This window comes from Onychostruthus taczanowskii, unplaced genomic scaffold (genome assembly GCF_017590055.1).
Source record: "Onychostruthus taczanowskii isolate IOZ18803 unplaced genomic scaffold, ASM1759005v1 scaffold93, whole genome shotgun sequence".
Lineage (NCBI taxonomy): Eukaryota > Metazoa > Chordata > Aves > Passeriformes > Passeridae > Onychostruthus > Onychostruthus taczanowskii.
In genome coordinates, this window is record NW_024507324.1 from 1,151,131 (window position 1) to 1,174,848 (window position 23,718).

The 23,718-nt window shown below is 37.1% G+C and overlaps 1 protein-coding gene across 1 annotated transcript in view; it reads right to left on the reverse strand.

Annotated features, from left to right (window-relative positions):
• The window catches only part of USH2A (usherin), a 372,299-nt gene that overhangs the window by 332,539 nt on the left and 16,042 nt on the right, over positions 1-23,718 (reverse strand). Inside the window, exons 3-7 of the mRNA XM_041426677.1 lie at positions 9,361-9,496; positions 8,103-8,166; positions 5,492-5,786; positions 4,031-4,215; positions 752-973 (exon numbers count right to left, since the gene is read on the reverse strand). Of these exons, the coding sequence (XP_041282611.1) occupies positions 752-973; positions 4,031-4,215; positions 5,492-5,786; positions 8,103-8,166; positions 9,361-9,496 (902 nt within the window). The remainder of the gene's footprint in view (positions 1-751; positions 974-4,030; positions 4,216-5,491; positions 5,787-8,102; positions 8,167-9,360; positions 9,497-23,718) is intronic.

Below are 23,718 nucleotides of genomic sequence, written 5' to 3' on the forward strand. Positions count from 1 at the left end.
CTACAGTTCAAATTATTTTATTGTTACGTCACCAAGGTAAAGCTGTTTTAGTAAATGCATTATCATAACACATCTAAATCAATAATCAAAATATATTATTAAGATAGAAAATTTTAAAGTAAACACGACTTCTAACAGGGTGCTTTCTCTCAAAATGAGAGCTACCAAAATAACTTCAGGAATAATAATACTTAAAAATCTGCACCATATGCTTTCTTGGAAACTATTTCATTGCCAAATTTGCATATTATTTTCAGGCCATAATTAGTCCCTTCACAAGACAGCACACTTATCATATACAATAAAGTTGTCAGTCACAGGCAATACAACAGTTTTACTGACAGTGACCCAATTTTGAAAGGAAAACTCCAACTAAAACAAAGAATAAACTCTGCATTGACTGTTAAAATTGCCATGTCTGGTAATCTATAGCTTGGAAGAGTTACTGAAATAAAGCACAAGCCATTGTTTCAGTCGTAAGCCTTTGCTTAGAGGCATTGGTAATTCCAAGGAAAGGATTTCTTTTGACAGATTTGTGTAATAAGTACAATTAATTGTAAAATAAAATGTGAGCAAACAGTTTTACAAAACAGTACACCTATCATTTCCAACTTTATACACTGCTTCAGATCAAATTCCTTTCACAAGCATACATGTAAAAGCAAAACAAGTTGATAAAATTTTAAATGCCATGCAGAGCTGCAATAGTCAGAGACAGTGCTGGTTGTGGGAAGAGTCACGTAACACTTACCTTCCACTGATTGTAACTTCATTAACTCCATAGTACCTATGCCTAAAATTTACCCAAGGTTCACTAGTGTGATACTGGCCACGGAGATGAATCCTCACTTGTGCAGCTTTTACAAATTCTTGAAGAGATGGAGTATTATAAAAATCATTGTAACCAGGTCGGTGATTTGGTTCCGGGGTAAGAACACTGAACGTCAGATTACCACGAGAATACGGTGTAAAGCTGTTTAAATACAGAGGAAAACAAATTAAACTCAAAACATTACATATTTTACAGATTCTAGCCCCTAACATATTATTTCTCAGAGAGGGTCTCAACTGTAAATGGTGGTTTCGTGCTTTCTGAATAAAAATTCTTATGTCAGTGGATTCCCAGTCACCAGAATTCAAGACGGGGAAAAGAAATGTCCTGCATATGTCTGTTTTGTTCTAAACTACCATGCTCTTCTCCAGACCCAAAGTTTCCAATTAAAAGTAAAGCCTTTATCAGGCAACTTCAAAATTAATGATTAAAGTGTGACTGACACAGTGTCACCTGCACATGTTTTTAAGAGGTTTAACACACTGTCCTTGAGAAATGCAAACTAGGCTTTAACCACCTAAGGAAAACGTTCAGGCAACCATCACAATAATTAATAGGCTTACACTGTTAGTAATACATCTGCTAAACACATAAAAAACCATACAGAAACAATTGTTATATTTTGAATTCCAGAGTCATGGGACCATATCATCTGCTCATCTGAGTGAGCAGAGTTAGAAACACATGCTACCTTCCAGCAAGTGAAGTGCAAGATAATGGAAAGCAGTAAGTTTGAGAGTAAAACCGCATATTTAAGCCCAGGAAGGGGAAGGACAATCCTGAGAATTCAAGTAAAAGTGAGTAAGCAAGTAGATACAAAGTTCACGTTTGCACAAGTTGGTATGAATCATGTCATGATGGTCTATGTACTAGGCAGAGTTTAGCCTCTGGAAGAGAAAAGAATGTCTGCTTATTTGCACACCTACATTAAAAATAGGTATCCCACATTATCACCTGGCACCTGACATGCAACACTCAAAAAATGTCTCTTGAAAATATGTCAGTTTTCGAAAGATGAGATTTCTAGTTAGCCTAGGTCTGCTGAGTCAAGCTCTTCTGTCTTTGTGAAGGACCTTTGAATTTCCCATGTTCCTAATCCAGGTCAGTACTTCACAAAAAATCTCAGTGGAATATATCTGTTTCTCTAGGTGATTATGTCTTCTCTTTCCCTCCACAGAAAACTAAATAAAGTGTATTTCTTCCATGTTGTATGCAGCTGTAATGGAAATGTTTAGACAGGTACAAATGGCAGATAAACACCATGTTGGTATAGAAGCATCAGAAGGAACAGCAGAAAGACTGTAAGGCTGATGGCAACTAGATAAGCAGGTCATCAAGATTTTAGGGCATCTACATGCAGTTTCTTAGGAAAACAAAGGAGATTCTAAAATAAGGGTCAGCCAATATTCAGACTAAGCAAAGATTCAAGCCTCTGATAGGGGGATAAAAGACAGTGAGCAACTCCTAACTTACATATGTGGTACAGAATGGAGAAACAAAAACCTTAATCACTTTCATTTCCTAAAGGACACAAAAGAGAGTCCATTCAGTATTAGCATGTGATCACCAAAACAAGAACAGTAAGGATTTCAAAAAACCAAGGTCATTTGTCTTCCATGTAAATCCAGGGAATCCTAGATAGGCCACTAGGACACAAGGACATTGGTGTCTAAATCCTGGACCAAGAATCTGGACATGTCTTGGCAGGTACAAATTTGTGGGTGCGAGAGAAAGAGAGAAACAAGTTTTGTTTTACAATAAAATCCTCCAGGGAACTCTGCTACACTGCTGACATAAATCTGGAGCTTTGTTTCAACAGTAGCTCCTCTTTGAGCACATAGAATATTCACCAATATATGTCTTACCACTTAAAGCTTTCTGTACATCAGCTGTACATAAAAATTATTCATTCGTATAATTTCCTATAATAATTTACATTTTAATTGAAGGGGAGAAACTGTGCTGCTTAGAAAACATTTATGGAAACAGTCCACATTTAACTCCTTGGCTCTTTCTTTAAATTACACAAATATATATTTTCGGGCTGAAAGTGGTATTGCATCTCACTTGGGTTATTTATCCAAAACCATCTGTCTTAAGATATTTCCCTTCTCCTCTACCCTCTGCTTCAAAGATCAGCAATAAAGCTCAGATTCCTTTTCAGAAGAGTGGTGTAACTCAAATGACCTTATGCTCCTCTCCTCAGAATACTGAACTCCTGGAGAATAGACAAAGATGCTGACACTTGAAAAGTCTTAGAAAGGTAGCAAAAATGGGGAAAAAAAAAAAAAGGCAAAGTACCTACAGCACCTGGAAATTTTCTCACCAATTTCCAGTCAAGAACTAAAAAAATCTAATACTGACTGGCATCTGAACTCAGGCAAGAGACAATGCAGTTGAACGCATATAGTGGCAGAAGTTCAATTACATATATGTGTGTGTACATACACATGTGTGTGTGTAATATGGTAACAATTAACTATTATATACGTTATACACTATAATGTATATGATGTATATGAAATGTATATAATGTATATGAAATGTATATTTCATATATTATATAGCTTTCAATTTTTACATGTTCATTGACAGTAAAAAGGCTTGCAACGTATTTATAAATGGTAATAATCCTTCTTCCCACAGTTCTATATTGCTACTTGCTTAGAAAGAGGAGAAAGCTTCAAGATACCATTTTCAACTCATTTCTTACACATGTTGCGTAACGCTAGTGCGGTTGAATGACTGGCTTTTGTACTTCAGTCTGGCCTCTTTCCTAAGCTCCAGAGCAAGTTGCCCTCCCAGACATCAGAAGGTAGACTTTCACGTTCACTAGACAGTTTAGAATAATGTCATATTAGTACCTTCATCCACTTATCCTCTAAGTGTTCTGCAATTCTACTGACAATAGCCATCAAAACACTAACATGTAACATTTTGAAACTCCGCCTCAAAAATAACAGAGGAATCAACTGACTCACACTCATAAATTATTAAAAGCTGATCAAAATTACAGAAGACTTTTTGGCAATTTTGAGTCGAAAGGTCATATTTAGGATCTTTGATATATTCAGCAGTCCATAACAAGTGAGTGTACCAAAATTAAAAGATTCTATCTCATTGGGACATAGCACTGAATCGTGTCAGGATGTTACCTGTTCAAACCATCTGTATTATGCAGATAATACCCACTCATACCTATGCATCTGGAGACAGTTGACAGAGTCTGGTTTTTCCAGTGTTCCATTGTTCTCCATTTCAAAAATACTGCAATTTCTAGCAAAATATTGCCAGTCTTCCCATTCTAGATCATCTCTTTTTTTCCTTTCAATTTTTATTGCTTCAGGGTGTGGGCTAAAGAACTGCAGTATAATATAGAATACCTACAAGAAGATAAATTATGAACTGATATTACTGGCTAAGTTGTAAAACAATGAGAATTTAAACCTTTTTTTTTTTAATGTAACTATACAGTCTGCTTTACCACTCATAGACAGAAGTAGCCATATTTCACCCCACATATTCCCAACTAAAGCCAGAGAGAATCTTTTATGTTGAACAAGCTCTTTGATTTCTCAGACACTATCAGTCAGCTACTGAACTACTGCATCTGAACTTCACTTTTTCTCAAAGACTGTTTGAAAATGCACTGCAAAGTCAGGTATACGATTTGTTACAGCCATATTATTTTGGTAAAAATGAAAGTCATAACTTTGTGTTGCCAAACATTTAACGAGTTGTTTGTCTGACAGCAGGTTTTGGGTTTGTTTTTTTTTAATTCTCCATATTTTTAGCTCAGAATCTCATCAAATACTCTGTTGTTTCAAAGAACACTTCCTTCAGCATACTGCTTAAGCAGAAGTGTGTGTATCAAATAAGAAAAAGTCAAGAATTCCACATTCACTTGAAATCACTTTTAACTAAATGACTAAAATTTACATATGTAGTCAAAGCCTGTCATCACATGCTTTCCCTAATCACCATTAATTTAAAAAAAAATAGGCCAGAAAGAATATACAGAAATTTGGTGAATTTCCTATTGTGAACACAGTCCCATTTCTGATACGACCCTCTTTCCAAGACGTCCTGACATTCTTCAAGAACCTAGTGGAGGGTTCGGAGCAATATGGCCTCTTCAATAACTACACCAGCTCATCATTTTCTTCTTTCATATTCCTTGGGCATCTAATCTATCAACCACCTCCAGAACATCTACAAATAGAAACACCCTCAAATATGTCAATGTGGACTTGATACATTAAATTTCATTTGTCTGCAGTCAGTTTTCTACCAGCAGGTACAAAAAACCTTAAGTTTTAATAGAAATTTAAATAAAAGTTGAAATTTACAAAAGTGGAGTTAAGAGACAACAATCAATTTCTAAATATAGGTGCCTTCACACAGGATATCTACTCTTGCATATCTACTCTAGATTACTGCTGGTTAAAACAGGCAGATCAAAAGAGAATACCAAGAAACATAATGCATTCTGTTACCTTTTGCACTGTTATATGCCAATAAAGGAAACTTTCTTCCTGGTCCTCTAAGGATAAGGTTTTAAAGCATAAGGTCTGAATATCCTCAAAATTGCAATGCAATGTCTATAAAAATTTTTCTTTGTTTTATTTTAATAAATGGCAAATGGCATCTTCCCATTACCTGATACTGTCCATTTTGTAAATCTATTGTGATTGAAACACCACGATCCAGACCTGCAGTATTAGCAAACACAGATGAAATCCAAGTGGTCCCAATGTCATTATCATTGATGTAGTAGAGAGGATGGGCTTCTGCATCCAGCCTCAGCACCCTGTCATTAGTGGTATCATCTGCACCATTAGGGATGCAGTACCTCTGTATCAAAGGGTGTACTCGGGGATGACTTCCGGGACAGCGGCACTCAGACTGGGTATGAAGATGAGGGAATTTTCCAGAGAATACTTCCAAAATGTCTCTGTCACAGCATAGAGAATAGTAATTAGATACATGACAACAAGAATAAATGTCACTTTGTGCATCTAGGCTCATAGATTAAACAAAATTCAGGTTAGATTATAGTAGAAGCCCTAAACTCCTGATGTAAGCTCATAAGAATGGGACACTCAGGTAGGAGTGAAGGGTCCCCTCAAGGTCTCTGCATTATCAATGGCAGCAGTAGGCATCTTCAGAAAATACCTGTGAAGAACCCTCTGGAGCTCCTTTCATTTCTCCACATATATGGAGTTCTTCAGGCACCAAGGGAAAGGAGTTCTTTGGTGAGAGGTCTAAAGCTAGACAGATGAATCCCACCATAGATGCAAGGATAAAAACTCTTAACATTTTATTGCAGCATCATGTCTGACTCCAATCAGCAGTCTGGATCCTGTTCTTAAACACAACATAGTGCCAATATACTGCCTGTAGCCACAGTGAAGTTCAATGTTTGCACTCAAACCCTCCCAAAAGACGAGCTTGAACAATATCATATTGTACCTTAGGAAATTTGGATAGAAATGTTTTCACTTTTAACTAATTTTTATCAAGATGTCCACTTTTTTAACTGCAATCAACCTAGTCTCAACCAAATCATTGAGATACTTCAGTCCCCTCTGACATCAGTAACTGCAATAAATACGAAGGTAGGTAGGCAGGCAAGCAAGCAGATATATGGATGACATGGACAGTTCTTTATCTGCTCATCACTGATATAAAGGAAAGAATTTGTGAGTCTAGAAGAGACTGAATTTTTATATTTATACCTTGTAACTTTTCCCATTTTCCTACTTTTTCAGTGAGAACATAATTTTTTGTGTTTATTAAGCAAATAAATACTTGCTAGCTGCCACTACAGCTTCCACAGAACCCAGAGTTACAGGACTTTTTACACATCCATAGCCTAAATTAATTGGTATGCAGGCAAGACTTTCCTTCCCAGTTCATCCCAGAGAAACATTTTAGACCAGGTTATTTGTGGATATAAACCAAATCTAGAAAGACATCAGTAAGTCAAAACAGTTTGTAAAATACCTTGATTTTCAATTGTTACGCTTTATTCATTTCACTGACCGAAATCATAGCTCAAGACTTGACAAGCATTGCTCTGAGAAATACAACCAATGTGATTTTCATAAAACTTGGAATTCAGATTCACATTAATGCTTCCAATTCACAGGAGCTCAGTTCATCACAGTGTCCTGTAGACAGCTGAGCTCCTAGGAAACTGCTCTACATCCTATTGAAAGACTATCATTAAGTAGCCTGAAGGTCTGCAGTCCCGCGTGTCATTGTGTGCAGCCTCCCCAGAAGCACCACACAGACAAATAGGACCTGACTACTTCTGGCCAGCCTGAAATGACTGGATTAATCCAGCATGAGCTGGATAACAAAGGTAACATCTCTTTGTAATGTGCTAGGAAGGGAGGCTGGAGGGCAGCAGAAATTGCAGTGGCAACAGTGATTTGGCCTCAGGAACACAGGAAGTCAAAGCAATTGCCCAGGGCTCTGTGGGCTGAGGTAGCTACGTCATTGGTGGCTCATGGCGACAACCTCATCTGGAGAGGCAGGGACAGTGGCACCTTGGCGCAGGGGTGTGTGCGTGGGGTGGGGGAGCATCAAGACTTCCCAACATAGATACTGTGGGGAAGTGAAATCAAGGAAGGCAACAGCTAAGCACAGGAAGCCAACCTTCCAGCCACAAAGCCAGTGTGTCAACCCTTGGAATGCCTGTCCTCCTCATCAGACTGCTATCTGAGTGGTCCAGTTTTGACCCTGCAGCTCCCTTCCTTGCCCTACAGTTTACACGCAGCTTGGAGGAAGCTTAGCAAGTCTTATCCACCAGGACTAAGCTTATCAGCACAGACTATTATGACAGAATTATGACTAGGTAACACCTACACAGTTTATAAGCATTGAAATCTAGCAACTGGATCTACTCTGTGCAGAATACATACTAAGTCAGGCTATAGCAAGGACAACAATAACAAGGAGAGCACATATTTATTACAGTGTTTTGTTTCACTACATGTATATACTACATACACCACAACATACATCAAGCATATTTAAGCAACAGTTCAAAAGAAAAACACATTCAGTTGTTGAATTTATTTCAACTCAAGATTTTTTAGATTAAAGGCAATCTTTGAAAAGAGGCTCAGGGAACTACATCGTCACAAGCAATTATCTAAAGGAAACATCTGAAAAGCACTACACTTTGGGAAATAAGCATATTGTTATCTACACCTCCTTCTCACCACACTCTTATTTTGCTAGAAAAATAAAAGTTCTTTACCTGTTTGTAAGTGCCACTGAGTAAAAGCGAAAATCTTGCATTCTTCCAACAAATTGTTCTAAACCTAAGGAAATATACTATAAATAACCTATTGAGCAGAAGGCAGCTTTGCACTGCATGAGAGCACCTTTAATTCAACACTCAGAAATCTCTCTTGCACAATTACCCCTACTGAATGAAACCATCTTGGACCTGGACAAAACTATAGAGGACAGTGACTTAATTTTTTTGATAAAAAAGAATGATTTATAATAACTTTATAAGAACATTTTGTACCTATCTCTTTTCTGATTAGAGAGGTGGCACAGGGATCGGCTCATTAGACAGAAGTAATGAGCCAGTCCATGTGCCACCTCTAATTAGAGAAGAGATACAGTAGGTACAACTGTACCTATCAATTTATACAATAAAGATAAAAAGCATTTTAAAATATTCCTTTCTTTTACATGATTATTAGCTATCCAGCATTCAGAATTAAAACCACAAGAAAATACATTTCCAAATACTAGCTTTAAGAAATGGGGCACAGAATACTTTCTTGCCCAATGCCACAATAAAGCTGTTTATGTGACGTATATTTAGAAGCTAACTTCAAATGGTGCATGTTCCTGAAGAACAGTAGTCAGAGTTCTTACACCTGCAGAGCCAAGAATTAGTGAAAACCAACCAAATATCCCCCACTGCTCTTTAGTGATCATGTCATGATATAGTAATATAAAACTAGATGCAGATGAAGAGCAAAACTTTCAAGCATTACTAGAGGTTGAAAGATTCTCATTTTGCCATGGTTTACATGAGTATTGATAGAACTGAAGAACACAGACAGACAGAAACCTTCAGCTCTGTTCCTGACTCTGCAGAGAGAGGAGTGTAGTCTAGGGGCCATGCACAATTCCATTCTGAAACAGTTCCCTATATTTACTCAGAAAAACTATGGGCAGAAATTAGTGGAATGAGTCACTTTACATACATGTTTTAGAGAATTCAGCAAAACCTGAATTTATAATATAAATTATGACCATCTACCAGACATCTATCTATTCCTATACATAGATGTTTGGTAGATGATCATAATTTATTCCACCTTCCAGCCAATCTTTGAGAAAGATAATTCAAAAATAGGAATTTTCTTCTGCAGTAAGGTACTACTTCTCAGCATAGAGATAACTTAAAATTACTCACACATTTCTTTTAACTACTCATGCATATTTTATTTTTACTACTCCAGTGCATTCCACTAAAGTACTACAAGATTTACCTGTGAAGCTTTGTCCAATTTGTAGAGTACCATCAGCATCAGTATCTGCAACTGTTCCCATAAGAGTCCTTGAATCAAATGCTGTGTTATCATCTTCCCAACCATTCAAGAAGAAACTAATTCGGCTGTGATGCACCTATAGAACCAATGTAAAGGGGGAAACAAATGCTTTATCATGCAATCACTTTGATTTCTCTACATTTTTTTGTCTATCACTGATCAACTGATAACATTACCTCAGGTTATTTGTTGCATGTCTATTTTTGGTGCCTACTGAAAGAGTTAGGTCTTTTTCATTAACAGACCATCACTCAGATGCAGAGAGTATAAAATTTCCACAGGGATTAAATCAAAGAAGGAACTACACCACAGGGATCTGGTGGAGATGGAGGGGAAGAGAGAAAAGGAAGGGTGGGTGTGTTTCACAAGGTACAAGGCTGGTTACAGCTCTATCACCACTTCGGGCCATGGGCACATGTTACAGCTGTCACAGCTCTTCTCATACATCACTTCAAACAGGCCTCAAGGGGCTGCACACCATGCTCAGGATAATCAAACACAGGCCCCCAACAGCCCCCAAAACACCTCCCTAACCCAAGCATGCTTCTTCTACAAGGGCTGAAGGGAATGGTATAGAACTGCCTACATCTGCTTTACACCCACTGGGTAATTCCCTTTCATCCACAGAACCCTTGGCTAGGAATATGCACTCAGCCAGCACCCCAGGGTACTGTTTTCTGCAAGTGCTCCCTTTCCTGCCAATTCATTTTAAATCTGAGCTAACGTTCATAGAAATACTTTATGGCATTCTCCTAGCTCCACAAAGTCACAAGATGCTGAGTTTTTACAAAGTTGGGGGTTTTTTTGCATTAGAAATGCTTAGATTTAGGTTACCCAAAATTAGGAAAAGTTTAATAATATGGGAGCTCTTTTCAGCCTTAGATTATATGAAATTCAGTATTCTCATTTAAAAAATACAGGCCCACAGAAAATGAAAACCAGAAGTACTATGGCTATAATCAGGTCCGCATTAATGAAGTTAATTATAAAAACTAAGTTGGACTCACCAAAAATTTTTATTTTGGAAAGTTTAATTGCAAAAAAAAAAAATAACCTGGGTTTTAGCAATGTTTAGCTAGCATAAAGCTTTTTTCACATGATAACTTGGTAGCTTTAAAATTCTGAAACACCATTTTGCTGCTGCCAATTAACAGAGCATTATTTTAATTTTGCAGGTACAGATACCTGGTGAATCATGTCTATCAAGGCAAATACAACTAGAGTGCTTTAGCCCATCTTGACAGTCACACCAATCAAAAGAAAATAAACCTGGAATTATTGCTCCAAAAGAACAATACCTATGTGAGGACACAGAAGGTTTACAAGCCAGAATAATTTGTTGCAAAAAAAGGAAAGACAGAACTTATTTACCAGTTAACAAAATTCCACCTTGAAAACTACAATATAAGCACATACAATACTACTCTGACAATAAAATCTTTCAAATTTCAGACCAAGATAAATGGACACAATTATCTATAAATCTGAGCTCAGATGATCAGCATTGGTGCCTTGAGCAACATGAGCCTATCAGCATTTTAAGAAAGAAAACATGAAATAAGATGGAGGGGTTTGTTTGGCCTTTTTTTTTTGGCTTCATACAAGATTGTACAAATGAATTTTTCCTCCTTTAAACTGTACTTTCAAACATACACATGTATGCTGAGCTTTATTGCCATTTCCAGATTCAGTCAATATTTCCCAAATTTAGACAGGAATATTTATTGCCCTTCCACTGATGGAAATTTGAAGGCCATTATCATAATTACTAAGCCTTGAGATTAGTTCAAAAAGTTATTGCATATAAGTTTCACCATTCAAAATACATCTCTCCAGTTTAAGTTATCTTTTGTGTTGACACATCAACGACCTAAATACAACAATTTCTTTATTTAATTTTAATACAAAGCCCTCTAAACATCTGATGCCCTATTTGCAAGAGCCTAAGTATATATATATATATATATATATATATATATATATATATTGCAGTTACATTGCATTTTTTTCTGCATCACATTTTTTACAGCCTGTTACTGTCATTTGGTGTTTGACTGTTATAACCATAAAAGACACAGGCTTTTCTACTTTGTTATTTTTAGCATTATCTCATGTTTTACAACATCTTTGCACAACATGCCTGCACATGAAATATAACTAGTGAAAAGTTCTCAGTGGTATTAATGCATAAAAAAGAATGCGGTTCCATCTCTACTGTCTTTACCCAGCCAAAAGCTGATGAACAGCCAATTTTCCTTTATCACATTAGCACAGCCATGAGGGAAACACATTTGTTCTAGTCAGCTACACTAAAGATACTATTACCAATCTAACATATACATGTTTTATATCAGCAGTATTCTCAGAGTATGAGGGAGCCAACAATATATTAACACTAGCATGACAGTTTATTTAAGAAAAGAAAATTGTCTCTGTAGAGGGACAGAAGTTAGAAATGTATGGCTAAAGCTCAGTGTCACTGGTCTAATAAAGGTAATAATTCTTAAGCTTTCTTTATAGCAGGTAACACTCCTGTGGCAGCTCTGTCATATCATTCAAATAAAAATGTTGCCTTTTACAAGTTTAAGAGTACCTTTATTTTTAGTCAGATATGAAGCATGTTTCCGCTTTCCTGTTTCCACTGCAAAACATTTCTAAGGGGAATTCAGAAATGGGCACGCTCACCCCCATCAGCTTCTTGAAAGCTTACTGTTTCAGGCACAGCTTTATAGACCTAATTCTGCCTCCCACTGTGGCAAGCAGAGTGTTCACCTCCATGCACCCAATACGAAAATCAGGGGGTCCATTCATGACTGAAGAGTGACAGAATTGGGGCCTAAGTGACCGGTATTTTTACTTGTTGAAAATAGGTGACTAATGACAATTTTAAATCTCCCTCCCCCCTCCCCCACCACCAATCTCTTTGTATTAAATAGGATTTAGAATAGTTGGGTTTAATATAGTACATCCCCAAGGTAGCCCTAAGCACTTTACAATGCTGAATTGGATATCAGTAGTGCAGTGACTGTGTAAGGCAAAGGCAGCAGTCATTATGCATTTGGCAGTAGCTCAATGTAATGATCCCCCTGCTGGTTATTAAAGGGGGTATGAATATCTGACATGGGAGGAAAATGTAGGAGGGAAACCATGTGTGGTATAAAGAAATCCCAGCAGCTCTCCACTGTGGGAGGAGAGGAGGTCTCAAAGTTTGGTGTCAGTTTAGACTAAGCTGAATAAGAAAAGGCTGGCACCAAATGGACTGTTTGATGTAGTTATTTAAGGCCTCCTGACCGTTAGCATTAAATTCCATACAATAGCAAGGAACTAAAAGAACACTTTCTCTCCTGACTAGGACAACAGGATTATTCCCCAGTTGTCCTTATTAATAACATCCAATAAGAATTTGCCCCAAATTTGCCCCAAGAGAGCAACAAGAGATGGGTAGGAAAGGTTGGCTTTGTGGTTGTGCAGAGCACAGGACCAGAAGCCTGGGACATCAGCACTTTAATCCCAGCTCTGCAACCACCTCACACTCCTGTGCTTCCCCATCTGTCAGATACAGCAAATCACCTCTCAAGAAGGTGACAAGGATTAGTTACTAAGATACATTTGCTCTGAAACTACATCAACATCTGCCAACATAGAACCTAATATCAACTCCAAGCAATGGAAAATCCATTTGATGGTGAACTGAGGTGGTGAAAGATATCAATACACTTTCCCCTAGTAATACTCTTGGTATGACCTGGGAGAGTTTCAAAGATGAGAGGTACAGGGCCAAAGAGCTGAGAGGGAAATTCCTTCAGTGCATCCCAAATTAAGCTTACAGCTCTCCAGCACAAACAAATTGTGCATTAGACACAGCAATCCCAAATAAAAGCACTTCCTAGGAAGGAAAGCTTCCCTGCCATATGGGTCACAGTACTGCAGAATCACAAAATCACAGATTGGGTAAGGTTGGAAGGGACCACAGTGGATCATGTGGTACAACCTCCCTGTTCAAGAAAGGGTCATTCCACATAACATGTGACACAGGATTGTGCCCATGTTATTGCTAATGAGACAGGTACAGGAAATTTATTACAATTTTATTTTCTTACCTAAAGATCTGTGCTTTTCAGATCATACCAATGAAAACACAACAATGAAATTTAACACTCAGTTTGGATCAGGCAGAACTGTCATGCAAACAAAAGCCAGTATCTTCACGTATTAAGTGCTAACAGAACTGCTAACTTCCACTACATCGCAGTAATTTGTGTGGCAAAAAAGAAATATCACAACCAAATACTCCAGAGCAGTTGCACTGGCTAAAGGACTATGGCAAAAAGCAGAAGCTCCTTGACTGAAGAATACCGTGGGTTCTTTCTTTCTCTTTTTTTTACAAGCCTTGTACTGATATTTATAGGTATAATGCATATTGGTAGACCAATGTATAAATAAAGAAACAGTCCAACAGTTACAAGTAAAGAGTATAATAGGTAGAGTAAAAATACGTAGTAGTACAATAAAAATTAACATTATGCTTTTTTCAAAAAACAAAAAAAAAAAGCCCAATATTCCTCATTATCAACACAGAGGCAGAAGAGATTTTGATATCAAGCAAAAGACACAGTTATATTGACTCCACATTTTGAACTACAATGACCCTTTTGAAGCCAAAGCCAGTTTGGGGGAGTTCTGAGACCATAATTGACAAAGTTTTGGCTGTCACATAATAACACTTACATTTATTACCTCGCAATGTACACGTGTGATATCTGGCCCACTTAAGCAACATACGCTTTTTCTTCACACGCATTAATCATCCTGTCATCAAAGTGTCCTCTTACATATATATAAAGGCAACTGAGACAATTTTAGTCTCTTCCATATGGAATTGAATTGCACCATTTCAGCCAAAATAAATGAAGTTAACTGAACCTTTTTTCAGTGAACACTATGATCTTTTTGCATAAGTAAGATTTTTCCATTACAAGTCAGTCCTAATATTAATACCACCCATACACCTCATGGAAAATTATTTCTAATAAATAAGATAGGAAGGAGAGACATAGAAAGGAATCCTTTATGGTCGATTAAAAAAAAAAAAATCCCTAAGAATCCCTAAATGCATCACAGCAGAGCTAAAAATCACTAAGCAGAGATCAAAGCTTCACGGCACTAAATGACACACAACCAATGGAGGCAGCAGTCTCATTCCCAAATATTTTAATTTGTAATTAGTATATGGTTCAAAGACACTTGTTTGTCAGTTAGTACAACCTTATCCTTTATGTTACCTTTCCTATTCCAATATTTATTGGCATGGGAAAGATTTATTAAAATATTACAGACAAATTATAGGGAGTTATTTCAAGACAACATTAATCTTCTCCACTGGTTGAATATACAGTCTTTTTACTCTTACTCATCAGAGCTTCTAGCAACCATAAAATACAGTTTAATCCTAACATTTCCTTTCATCACCTTTTGTTCTAATAACTAGATCACAGTGTCTGGCAAGACAGATAAATAGAACAGAAGGATTGCTTCCCAGATTTGCAGGCCATAAATGAGGAGTTCCACAACAGAGGAAACTCTGGCACCAAAAATGAAAGGAATAGAAAAAAAATCTTTTCCAGTCATTTAAGCCAAATGATACCAACCCTGGCCTACCTAGTTTTCCAGCCAACTTAGTGATGGCAAGCACTTCAACTGGAACTTCAGGTCTTACAGCTCTTCAGACCATCACACAAAAGTCTCAGATGGCAGGGGCAGGACTGACCGACACAGACAAAACAAGGACCAAAAATGTGTCTCCCAATACTAGGAAATTATTATCTTCTAGTACATGTAATGGACACCACTGTTTTCAAATAAGACGAAAAAGGAGCAGCTCAGGGATAGATAATATATACCTAAGAGTGAACAAGATTATTAAAAAAACATATATCTGTATACTAAACATTTTTAAAGCAAATTTTTTAAGTTAACAATGCAAATTTAGCTAGTTTGCAAATGCAAGTTAAATCTAAAAACTCAATACAAACTAAAACACAATGTCAGTTTCTCAAATACAGGAAAAAACCCAAATACTCCCCCAAATAAGAAAACAAAAAATAAACTGTAAGAAAACCCAAATCTGTTTTCATTTTTTCTTAAAATAAACCCTATTTGCATAGCAGGCAGTTACTCAGAACTAGAAACAATTATTATAAAATAGATGATACACAATATGAAGAATTTTTTATGAGAAATGTTTTATGACAAGAACTAGGAAGCTACACCTTTTATCTGTAAGGCATAAAAGAAAATGGGGGGGGGCAGAATTCAATTTATTTTCCAAATCAGTAAGCTAGCAGGAATGACCCCTTCCTTTACTTGTCTTAAAAACTAAAGCAACTCCAGAATCAATAAAGTTACACAGTCTTTACAGAGATGTAAATTAAAGCAGAAGTTAGCATAAATTATTTGCTTAATCATTCAGAAATAACAAGGAATCAGAGATTATGAGAAATCAGGAGGAGCTGCAACTCACCCAGCTTAAAAATTACTACACAACGTACCATTACAATGGCTGACTGTTACTTAATTTGGTGTGGTTCTTATAAAAATGTCCAGCTAAACACGGCTTGCTATTTGTTAAACTAATCAAGATTCAGAAAACCTTTTTTTCCTTCTAAATGTATTGCAGATTTGAGTCAGGAACTTTCTCAATGAGTCCATTCTACAGAAACAGATAGTGTATTAACACATTTTCTCCCAAGGTGAGAAAACAGATTAAGGTTATGACCAAAATGACAGGCCTGTAGCTTCCTTGAATACTTTAATAGAGTCAACAAATCAACAGTGGCCACTGATGACAACAGAGGAAAGAAGACAATAGGTGGAAGGAGGGGAATTAGTGATGCTACTATAATGGTGTAATCTGAAACTTGAGCATAAAAATCTTTTTCACCTTCAACCTGTCTAAATATGCTATTTTTGCCTGCTCATATAAAGACATACAGTATATTTACCACTGGGGGACATGTGGGTTCATGTATTTCCTCTGCAAAAGCAGGTGAGAAACAGAAGCGTAATAGTTAATAAAAGCAGGAGTAAAGGGCTTTTGCATATCAAAGAGGGGAGATGCACACAGGTATGTATTTTCTTGCATAATTGCAAATCTTGCTGAAGCTGCAATTACAAAGGCTTCCACACAGCTTTAATATTTCATAAATGATTTTCTGTAAAGAGGAAAGGTCAGTGATATGGACTAAGCAAAAGAATTTTGGGGGAAAAACCAGGATGAAACCATTAGCATGAATCCAGGCTTATTTTCAGCTGTCATTTAAGCAGAACTAGTGACCAAAAACCACACTGCAGCATTTATTTTTTTCATCTGAGCACCTATGCGTCCCTAAATTGATGAATCAGAAACAGCAGACAACTTTTTGCCACAATTCAACACCTTTCCTCACTGAATAAATCGCAGGATTTACATACCTTGAACATTCATTTTAAAGGTTCCTTCCCTAGCCCTCACTTTTGCCTTATTCTCATTTTGCATTATTCAACTAATTTTTACTTCCTCTTTTTTTGTCCACTATATTTACATTTAGCATCAAAAAGAACCAAACAAAAAAAGGAAAAAACAACAGCAACAAAAACCCCAAACAACATGATAAATGTACTGAGTACAGGTGAGAGCAGATTCTTGCCTCCGAGTATTATTTTTCTCAAACACTAATACAAACAGGAAACAAAACAGTTTAACCTGGAAAGGAGAGGGGCAGGCACTGATCTCTTTTTCTCTGGTGATCAGTGATAGGGCACAAGAGAATGGCTGAAGCTGTGGCAGGGGAGATGTAGGCCAGACACTGGAACAAGGTTCGTCACCCAGAGGGTGGTTGGGCTCTAGAACAAGATGCCCAGGGAAGTGGCCACAGCCCAAGCCTGACAGAGTTCAGAAAGTGTTTGGACAATGCCCTCAGGCACTCTTGGGGCTGGTGCTATGCAGGGCCAGGAGCTGGACTTCTATGATCTGTGTGAGTCTGTTCCAACTCAGGATATTCTATGATTCTATGACTCCAAGACCCCAGAACTTCTCAACTCCTCAGGTAATCTATCACACACCTTATGACTACTTCAAAAAATAAAGAGGTTCCCACAGTTTAATCACAGTTTAACCTCTGCAGATGAGTCAGGATTCCACATCACTCTTAACCATTTCTACTCCACACATTACTCACCAGCACTAGCACAGAGCCTGCTCCTACAGACCCATATGGTTTAGCCATCCTTACAAAGTACAAAATGAAGCCTAACCCAAATTTAAAACCTTAGCTGAATGGATAGTTCAAGAATAAGAACTATCACTGTGATGTCTTTATTGCTAGAGATGTTTGGGCAGATGTTTTACATACATCAAAGTCTCCTGTAGTCTTTTTTTTTTTATTTTTCCCTCTCTCAGAGATAAAGCTTGCAACCTTTACAATAAAAAGTTTATTTTTAGCGTTTTGTGCTTTGCATTTAATTTTATTTTTTTTTATCTGGAATGAAAATTGAGACAACAGAGGGAACTTGGCACATCTAAAGCTTGGCAAGAGGTAATGAATTTATGTAGCAAATTTATGTAGCAAACATACAAGAACAAGGATGTGTCAGAAGGAATTTGTCTATGAACTTGTTCTCAGACCAGCAAAGATGCTAATAACCATGTTAATAGGGACAGGGTGTTTGTGGGAGGGAGGGCTGTGGAAGCTAAAGAATAATATCCAAGAGGACAAGCCAACTCAGACAATTTATCTGCATAACACTTGACAGACAAATGGCACCTTCTGTACCAGCAAAATAACTACCTGACATGTTTGCCAGTGAGGCTGGTGCTGCTCCAGCTACAACCCTGTCACAATTACAAATATTCAGTCTGTTTTTAGTTGGTTTGCCCAACAGCAAATGCAAAAGCTACATACATAATAAAATTATTTTATCTGCTCTTATTAAATTATTTGCTCACATTTCTAAATTCCTCTCCTTCCATATTCAAATACTATACTAGCTTCACATGGCAAAAATGTCGTTTTTGAGCTGTAAGAACTCCACGTCCCCAGGCAAACCCAAATACCCCTCTGTATTTTAAGCCTTTGAAGCAACTTAGCTGCAAGTCTGAGGGAAAAGAACAGAAGGTGATAGAGGCAAGATGCAACCCTGGCTACTATAGAGGTTTCAATGTGATGATTTTCACACATCTTTGGTTCTCAGGACGAACAGCATTTTACAGGAAGGAAAAAAAGAGGGCTCAAGGCTTTTCATTGCCACCACTAACATAAGTAACAACATGGCCAGGAACTTTATTATGATCATTTTCAACAAGAAGGTGCTTAAGTTATCATCCATGGTTAGGGAAAATTCCTTTACTTCCAACCACTCTGTCATTTTTAGAAGGAAGACCTGCCAATATAGTTCTAGGCTGAGATTCATTATCTAACTCTTGCCAAAACTACAGTCAGGTTTGTCCTCTCACCAGAACACACCAGTCTACCTGAAATAGGCAACTAGAAACATTTTAAGTATTTTATGTTGGGTTGATTCATATCAAAATTCAAGGATGCTGCAATACTATTATTCCCTGAGAGGCAGAATTTAAAAAATCTCTGTTTCAGAAATTCCTTAAGATCTATAGGAAAATCACCTCTGCCTTTAAGAACAGAAACGGAATTTGTGAGTGGAAACAATATATGTACAAGGCATTTGGTGTTAAATCTCAGATTTTTTTTTCTTCAAAATCAGGATGCTTCAAAATCATGACTAGGAACCCACAGAGGGAAATGGTTTGAAATAATTCAAAAGTTTGATTCTTCAGTATGTTCCAAATGAAGTTTCAATGCATGTAAGTTCACCATAAACAGGATCAACTAACTGAATCAAGGATTGAAACTATTTTAACCCAGACTATTTTAGAACTGTTATGAGAAATTACAAGGAAAGATGACAGAACACTAACACACATCAGTATTTGATAACACTGTGCACAATTTTGTTGCAGAATCCAGACAACTTTAACTTTCACTAACATAATAGGGTAAGAACACCTGTGCTGACTATATTTCCCTGCAGGACAGAAAACTGATAGAATACCAGAAAAACATTCCAAAGATAATAATGCTTTTTCATCTTTGCTTACATTCTCTACCTCTTCTTTTTCTTATTTTCTTCTCATTAGACTTTGACAGACACTTTTCCAGAAGTTCCCGATAAAATAAAATCCTTCATTAGATAGCTTTTGAAATTAAAACTGCCTAAATGGGAAAAAAACCACCATTTTTTAAATACCGAAATTGACTCATCACAACCTTTTGTCCAGATATAACAAGTAGAGTGACTAGTACTTCAGCTGTGAGTTTATTTAAATGTAGACATACACATGCAGTATTAGGAAGGCAAAAACAGGATATGAAATAAACATAAGGCATCAGCTCTAAGCTCACTGTCAAGAATATACCAAGGCTTCTAACCACAGAGTTCAGCTGAAGGTAACTATCTGTCAAATGTAATCTGTGCAAGTGAATATGCTTAAGCTGGTGCTATGAATCAACCAAAATTGCTTTGGTCTTATTGACATTCAATTGCAAGAAGTTGCAGCTCATCCAGTCCAACAGACATCTGACAACACCAAGAGTGCTTCAGTGACAGAAAGCTTTAAATATAGATGCAACTATCATCACAATACACATGGAACTAAACTTTATGATCCCTCATACCATCTTCAGAAACAGGGCATCAGCTGAATGCCATAAGACCACATGGTCATCCTCTCTGCCTGTTGCCAACTCCTACAGTTAAATCACTGCAATTTAAAAAAGAAAAAAGAGACAGTAGAGTTTGACAGAAACAGACCATTCAATCTTTTACCAATGTCCCATTAAATCTCTCTCCAAAATCCACTTCTGCCATTATAATCTTTGTTCACCTTTTAAAAATAAAATGTGAGATCAAAATTTGTTCAAACTGTGTGCGTTAGTTAAGGGGCAGATCTTCAGCTACTACAAACTGCCTTCAGCTTCAGCAATGTCACTTTACACCTGCCCAGATTCAGACCTCAAATAAGTTAAATTTACTTTCTTCCTCACATCTGTTCTTTACACCTTGAAACAAGATGTCTGATAATGCGTGTATGTGGGAGATTGAACAATAAAGCAACTTGTACAGAGCATCCCAAAAGCAGACACAATTTGTGTCCTAACTTTACACAAAAGAAAGGAATACCACTTGCAATCATGTGTGTGCTTGTTTCACTCTTGTCTCTCAGAGAAACCCTGCCATTTCAGCAGTAGATGCTCCAGCACAGCACAGTGTCTTTTTCTAAAGATTTTCATACACCCACATCATCTACATGAGTTGTTACATACCGTCTTGCTTGCCCTTCCCAGCTCTGGCTTCCTTTGCCACACAGTGAATTGAAATCACCCCAGATTCACAACCAGATAAAAGCAGTTAGGAAGGGAAAAAAAAAGTCGACTATATACAGCTTGCAACCATGTTTAAGGGGATGTGTAGTGTGGTTTTGGGGAGAAGAGGGGAGAAAGACTCCTGCACATGTTATGAGCACTCTGAACAGTTATGCCCACACTCTGAGAAATGCAGTGTGAAAAAAAACCAAGAGACTTGAGGAAGAAACCTCATCAGGGGACCAGAGCGACAGAACTATCTTAAAACAGAAGGGCTGAAGAAGATAAAGGGACAGCAGAAGAAATGGTAAAGAACAGCGAAGGGGAAGTAAAAGCATAAGGTCGGGAGGGGCAAGTTGTCTCTTTGCCTTTCCTTCTTTTGCCTCAGGCCCATATCAGCCTTTCCTTTTCTTGACTTAACTGGGATGAATTTTAATTGCAGCCTCTCTACGTGTTTTATACACTATGTACTCTCTACTTGTGTGGAGTGGATTTCCCATTCATCACAGGATAGCAGGCAAAAACCCCAGGAGCATTTTGCTTTCCTTCAAAGTTAGCTTTGCTAAAATCAATAACTTTAGGGCTGCTTCTCCATCTAGCACAAGCCCCCACCCCACAACCACTTCAAATTTCTTGATTTTTGATCATTTGATTTTGCTTCTTATCTCCACATACAGATTTACATTTACAGCTTTTCCATAACTGTGACAATATTCTCCACTGCTTCATTAACAGTATAAAGATAGCAATCTTACAGCAACAGCAGTAACATGCTCTCATTTGTAGTTTTAACACAGCTCATATCATAACTGATCTCTAATAATCTCTCTCCCTACTGTCTTCCCTTCAACACACCAGCATTCTTCAAATCAATGTTCTGGTTTTCTTAGGGACCACTGCCTGTCTTAAATACTTTTATGGCCAGGGGTTTTTTTCTGACCACCAGTAAGTCTGGTACAGCAGCCAAGAATCACAACTACACTAAACTGTCCTCAGCTTGCATGCAAACCACTAAACTTAGTTTTTTTAAACTGTAGTTAAAGAAAAAAATTAAAATGGAGGGGGTGAGAGCAGGAGTGTTTCCTACTGCAGATAGAGCATTATCCCTCAGCAATATTGTTACATCTCTTTCAGCTTAATATTAGCTCTCCCTTCACTGAAACTGTGTATCTTGGCATTTTAAATCCCCCTTCATTTTCCTGGTTGTCTGTCTTATTCCAATAATATCTCTCTTATCCTTGAAAACATGTCACTCCCATTCAGCAGTCTTATTACATATGCTCCTAGCATTTGTATAAAAGATATTTAGCTTTTCTCTTTGCCCTCCTTTACTTTTCTTTTTCACTATCTCCTACAATGTTAATCCCTTCTCAGTGGGAAATGGTTTTCCTTCAATCCAAGTCTTTCTTGTTGTGCACAGATCCACTAGTTCAGCTCAGATTCCCTGAAGAACAACAAAAATTAAAAAAAAAAAAAAAGTCATCCTTGGCATCCAAATTGAACCCTGAAATGCTCCTGAAATAATTAACTCTGTTCAAGATTAAGCCATTTATTAATATAAATTTGACCCTAAACAGCAAAATCAAAAAGCAACTGGAACACAGACTGATCCAAAAGACAGTTTACAAGCTTATGAAAAACTAATAGCTATTTCATGAACAAAGCCTTCAAGATGCAAAAATGCAAGTGACAGCATGCAGAAGGATCCAAAATAAGAAACATACAAATTGTTCATTTTTCATATGGGGTAATTTTAGTAATGTATTAAAAACTGAGTGATGTAACCCATACTCGATTATCTGATAAACCAGGCTGGAGACAAAGAAAGATCAGTGTGAAAGGAGACAGCTTTTGAAATGGACTGTATCTTTAAAGAATCAGTATTTTAAAAAGCAAACACTGCTTTAGAATCAACATTGAATAAGAGATTAGCAATCCTTTTGCAGAGAGTAATTATTCCAAGCATAGATTGGCTATTTTCACTTAATCTTTTGTTGATGTGAAGTTTGAAAGTATTTCATTAGTACGAAGAAGTATTAAAATTGTTAATTACAGCTATTCCACTTTCTACTCCAGCCAGCACTGCACCAATATACTTTATTGCCAGGGTCAGTAGAGCTGTATCAATCTGTTACTGATGCCTCAGGACAGAAAAAAGACATTGGGGCAGGGGAGTGGCAGAGAGAAGCCAAGAGAGCAAAACTGCAAACACAGATTCTGTTAGAAACTAAAGTAATTAACAAATAAGCTTTGCTACAACTACTACTTTAACCATTGAGCAACCTCGATTCTTCTTACACAGAAAGCTTTAACAAGTGACACCTGTGCTGTAAATGAGTTCCAAACAAAAAAAAAAAAAAAAAAAACCATGAGAGGATTCTAGTCACCAGATCTGAAAATGCATGAAGAACAATAGCTTTCTTGCTGCATAATGACTATTTTCCCCAAATCACAGAAGAAATCAGATCCAACATTTGATGATCACTACAGTAACATGAAAGGAGACAAGTATCAAGGATTCAACAAGCTGCTTTTTAGTAGCTAAAACAGTTACACAGGCTTGCCACAATTAATTAAAGCAAAAGGTCAGAAAGTACATTTTCAATACTCTCATAACAAAGCACATTTTCTTTCTGCCCTCTCCATTTAAAATACAGCAAAACCACTGATTCAGAATTTTCACAAACTACTTGTAATCATGTAAATTAGGGATGAGATGTGGATGTCAAATGAAATGTCCCTTCTGAATAAAGTCTTCTGCTTCACTAGTCAAAGAATAAGCAGATACCTGCACAAATGAGGGGCGCTGTTACTAATGTACAATTACTAACCTTTTATGACACTATCAGCTGCATATTAAATTCTAGTCTTTTAAACTGATTAT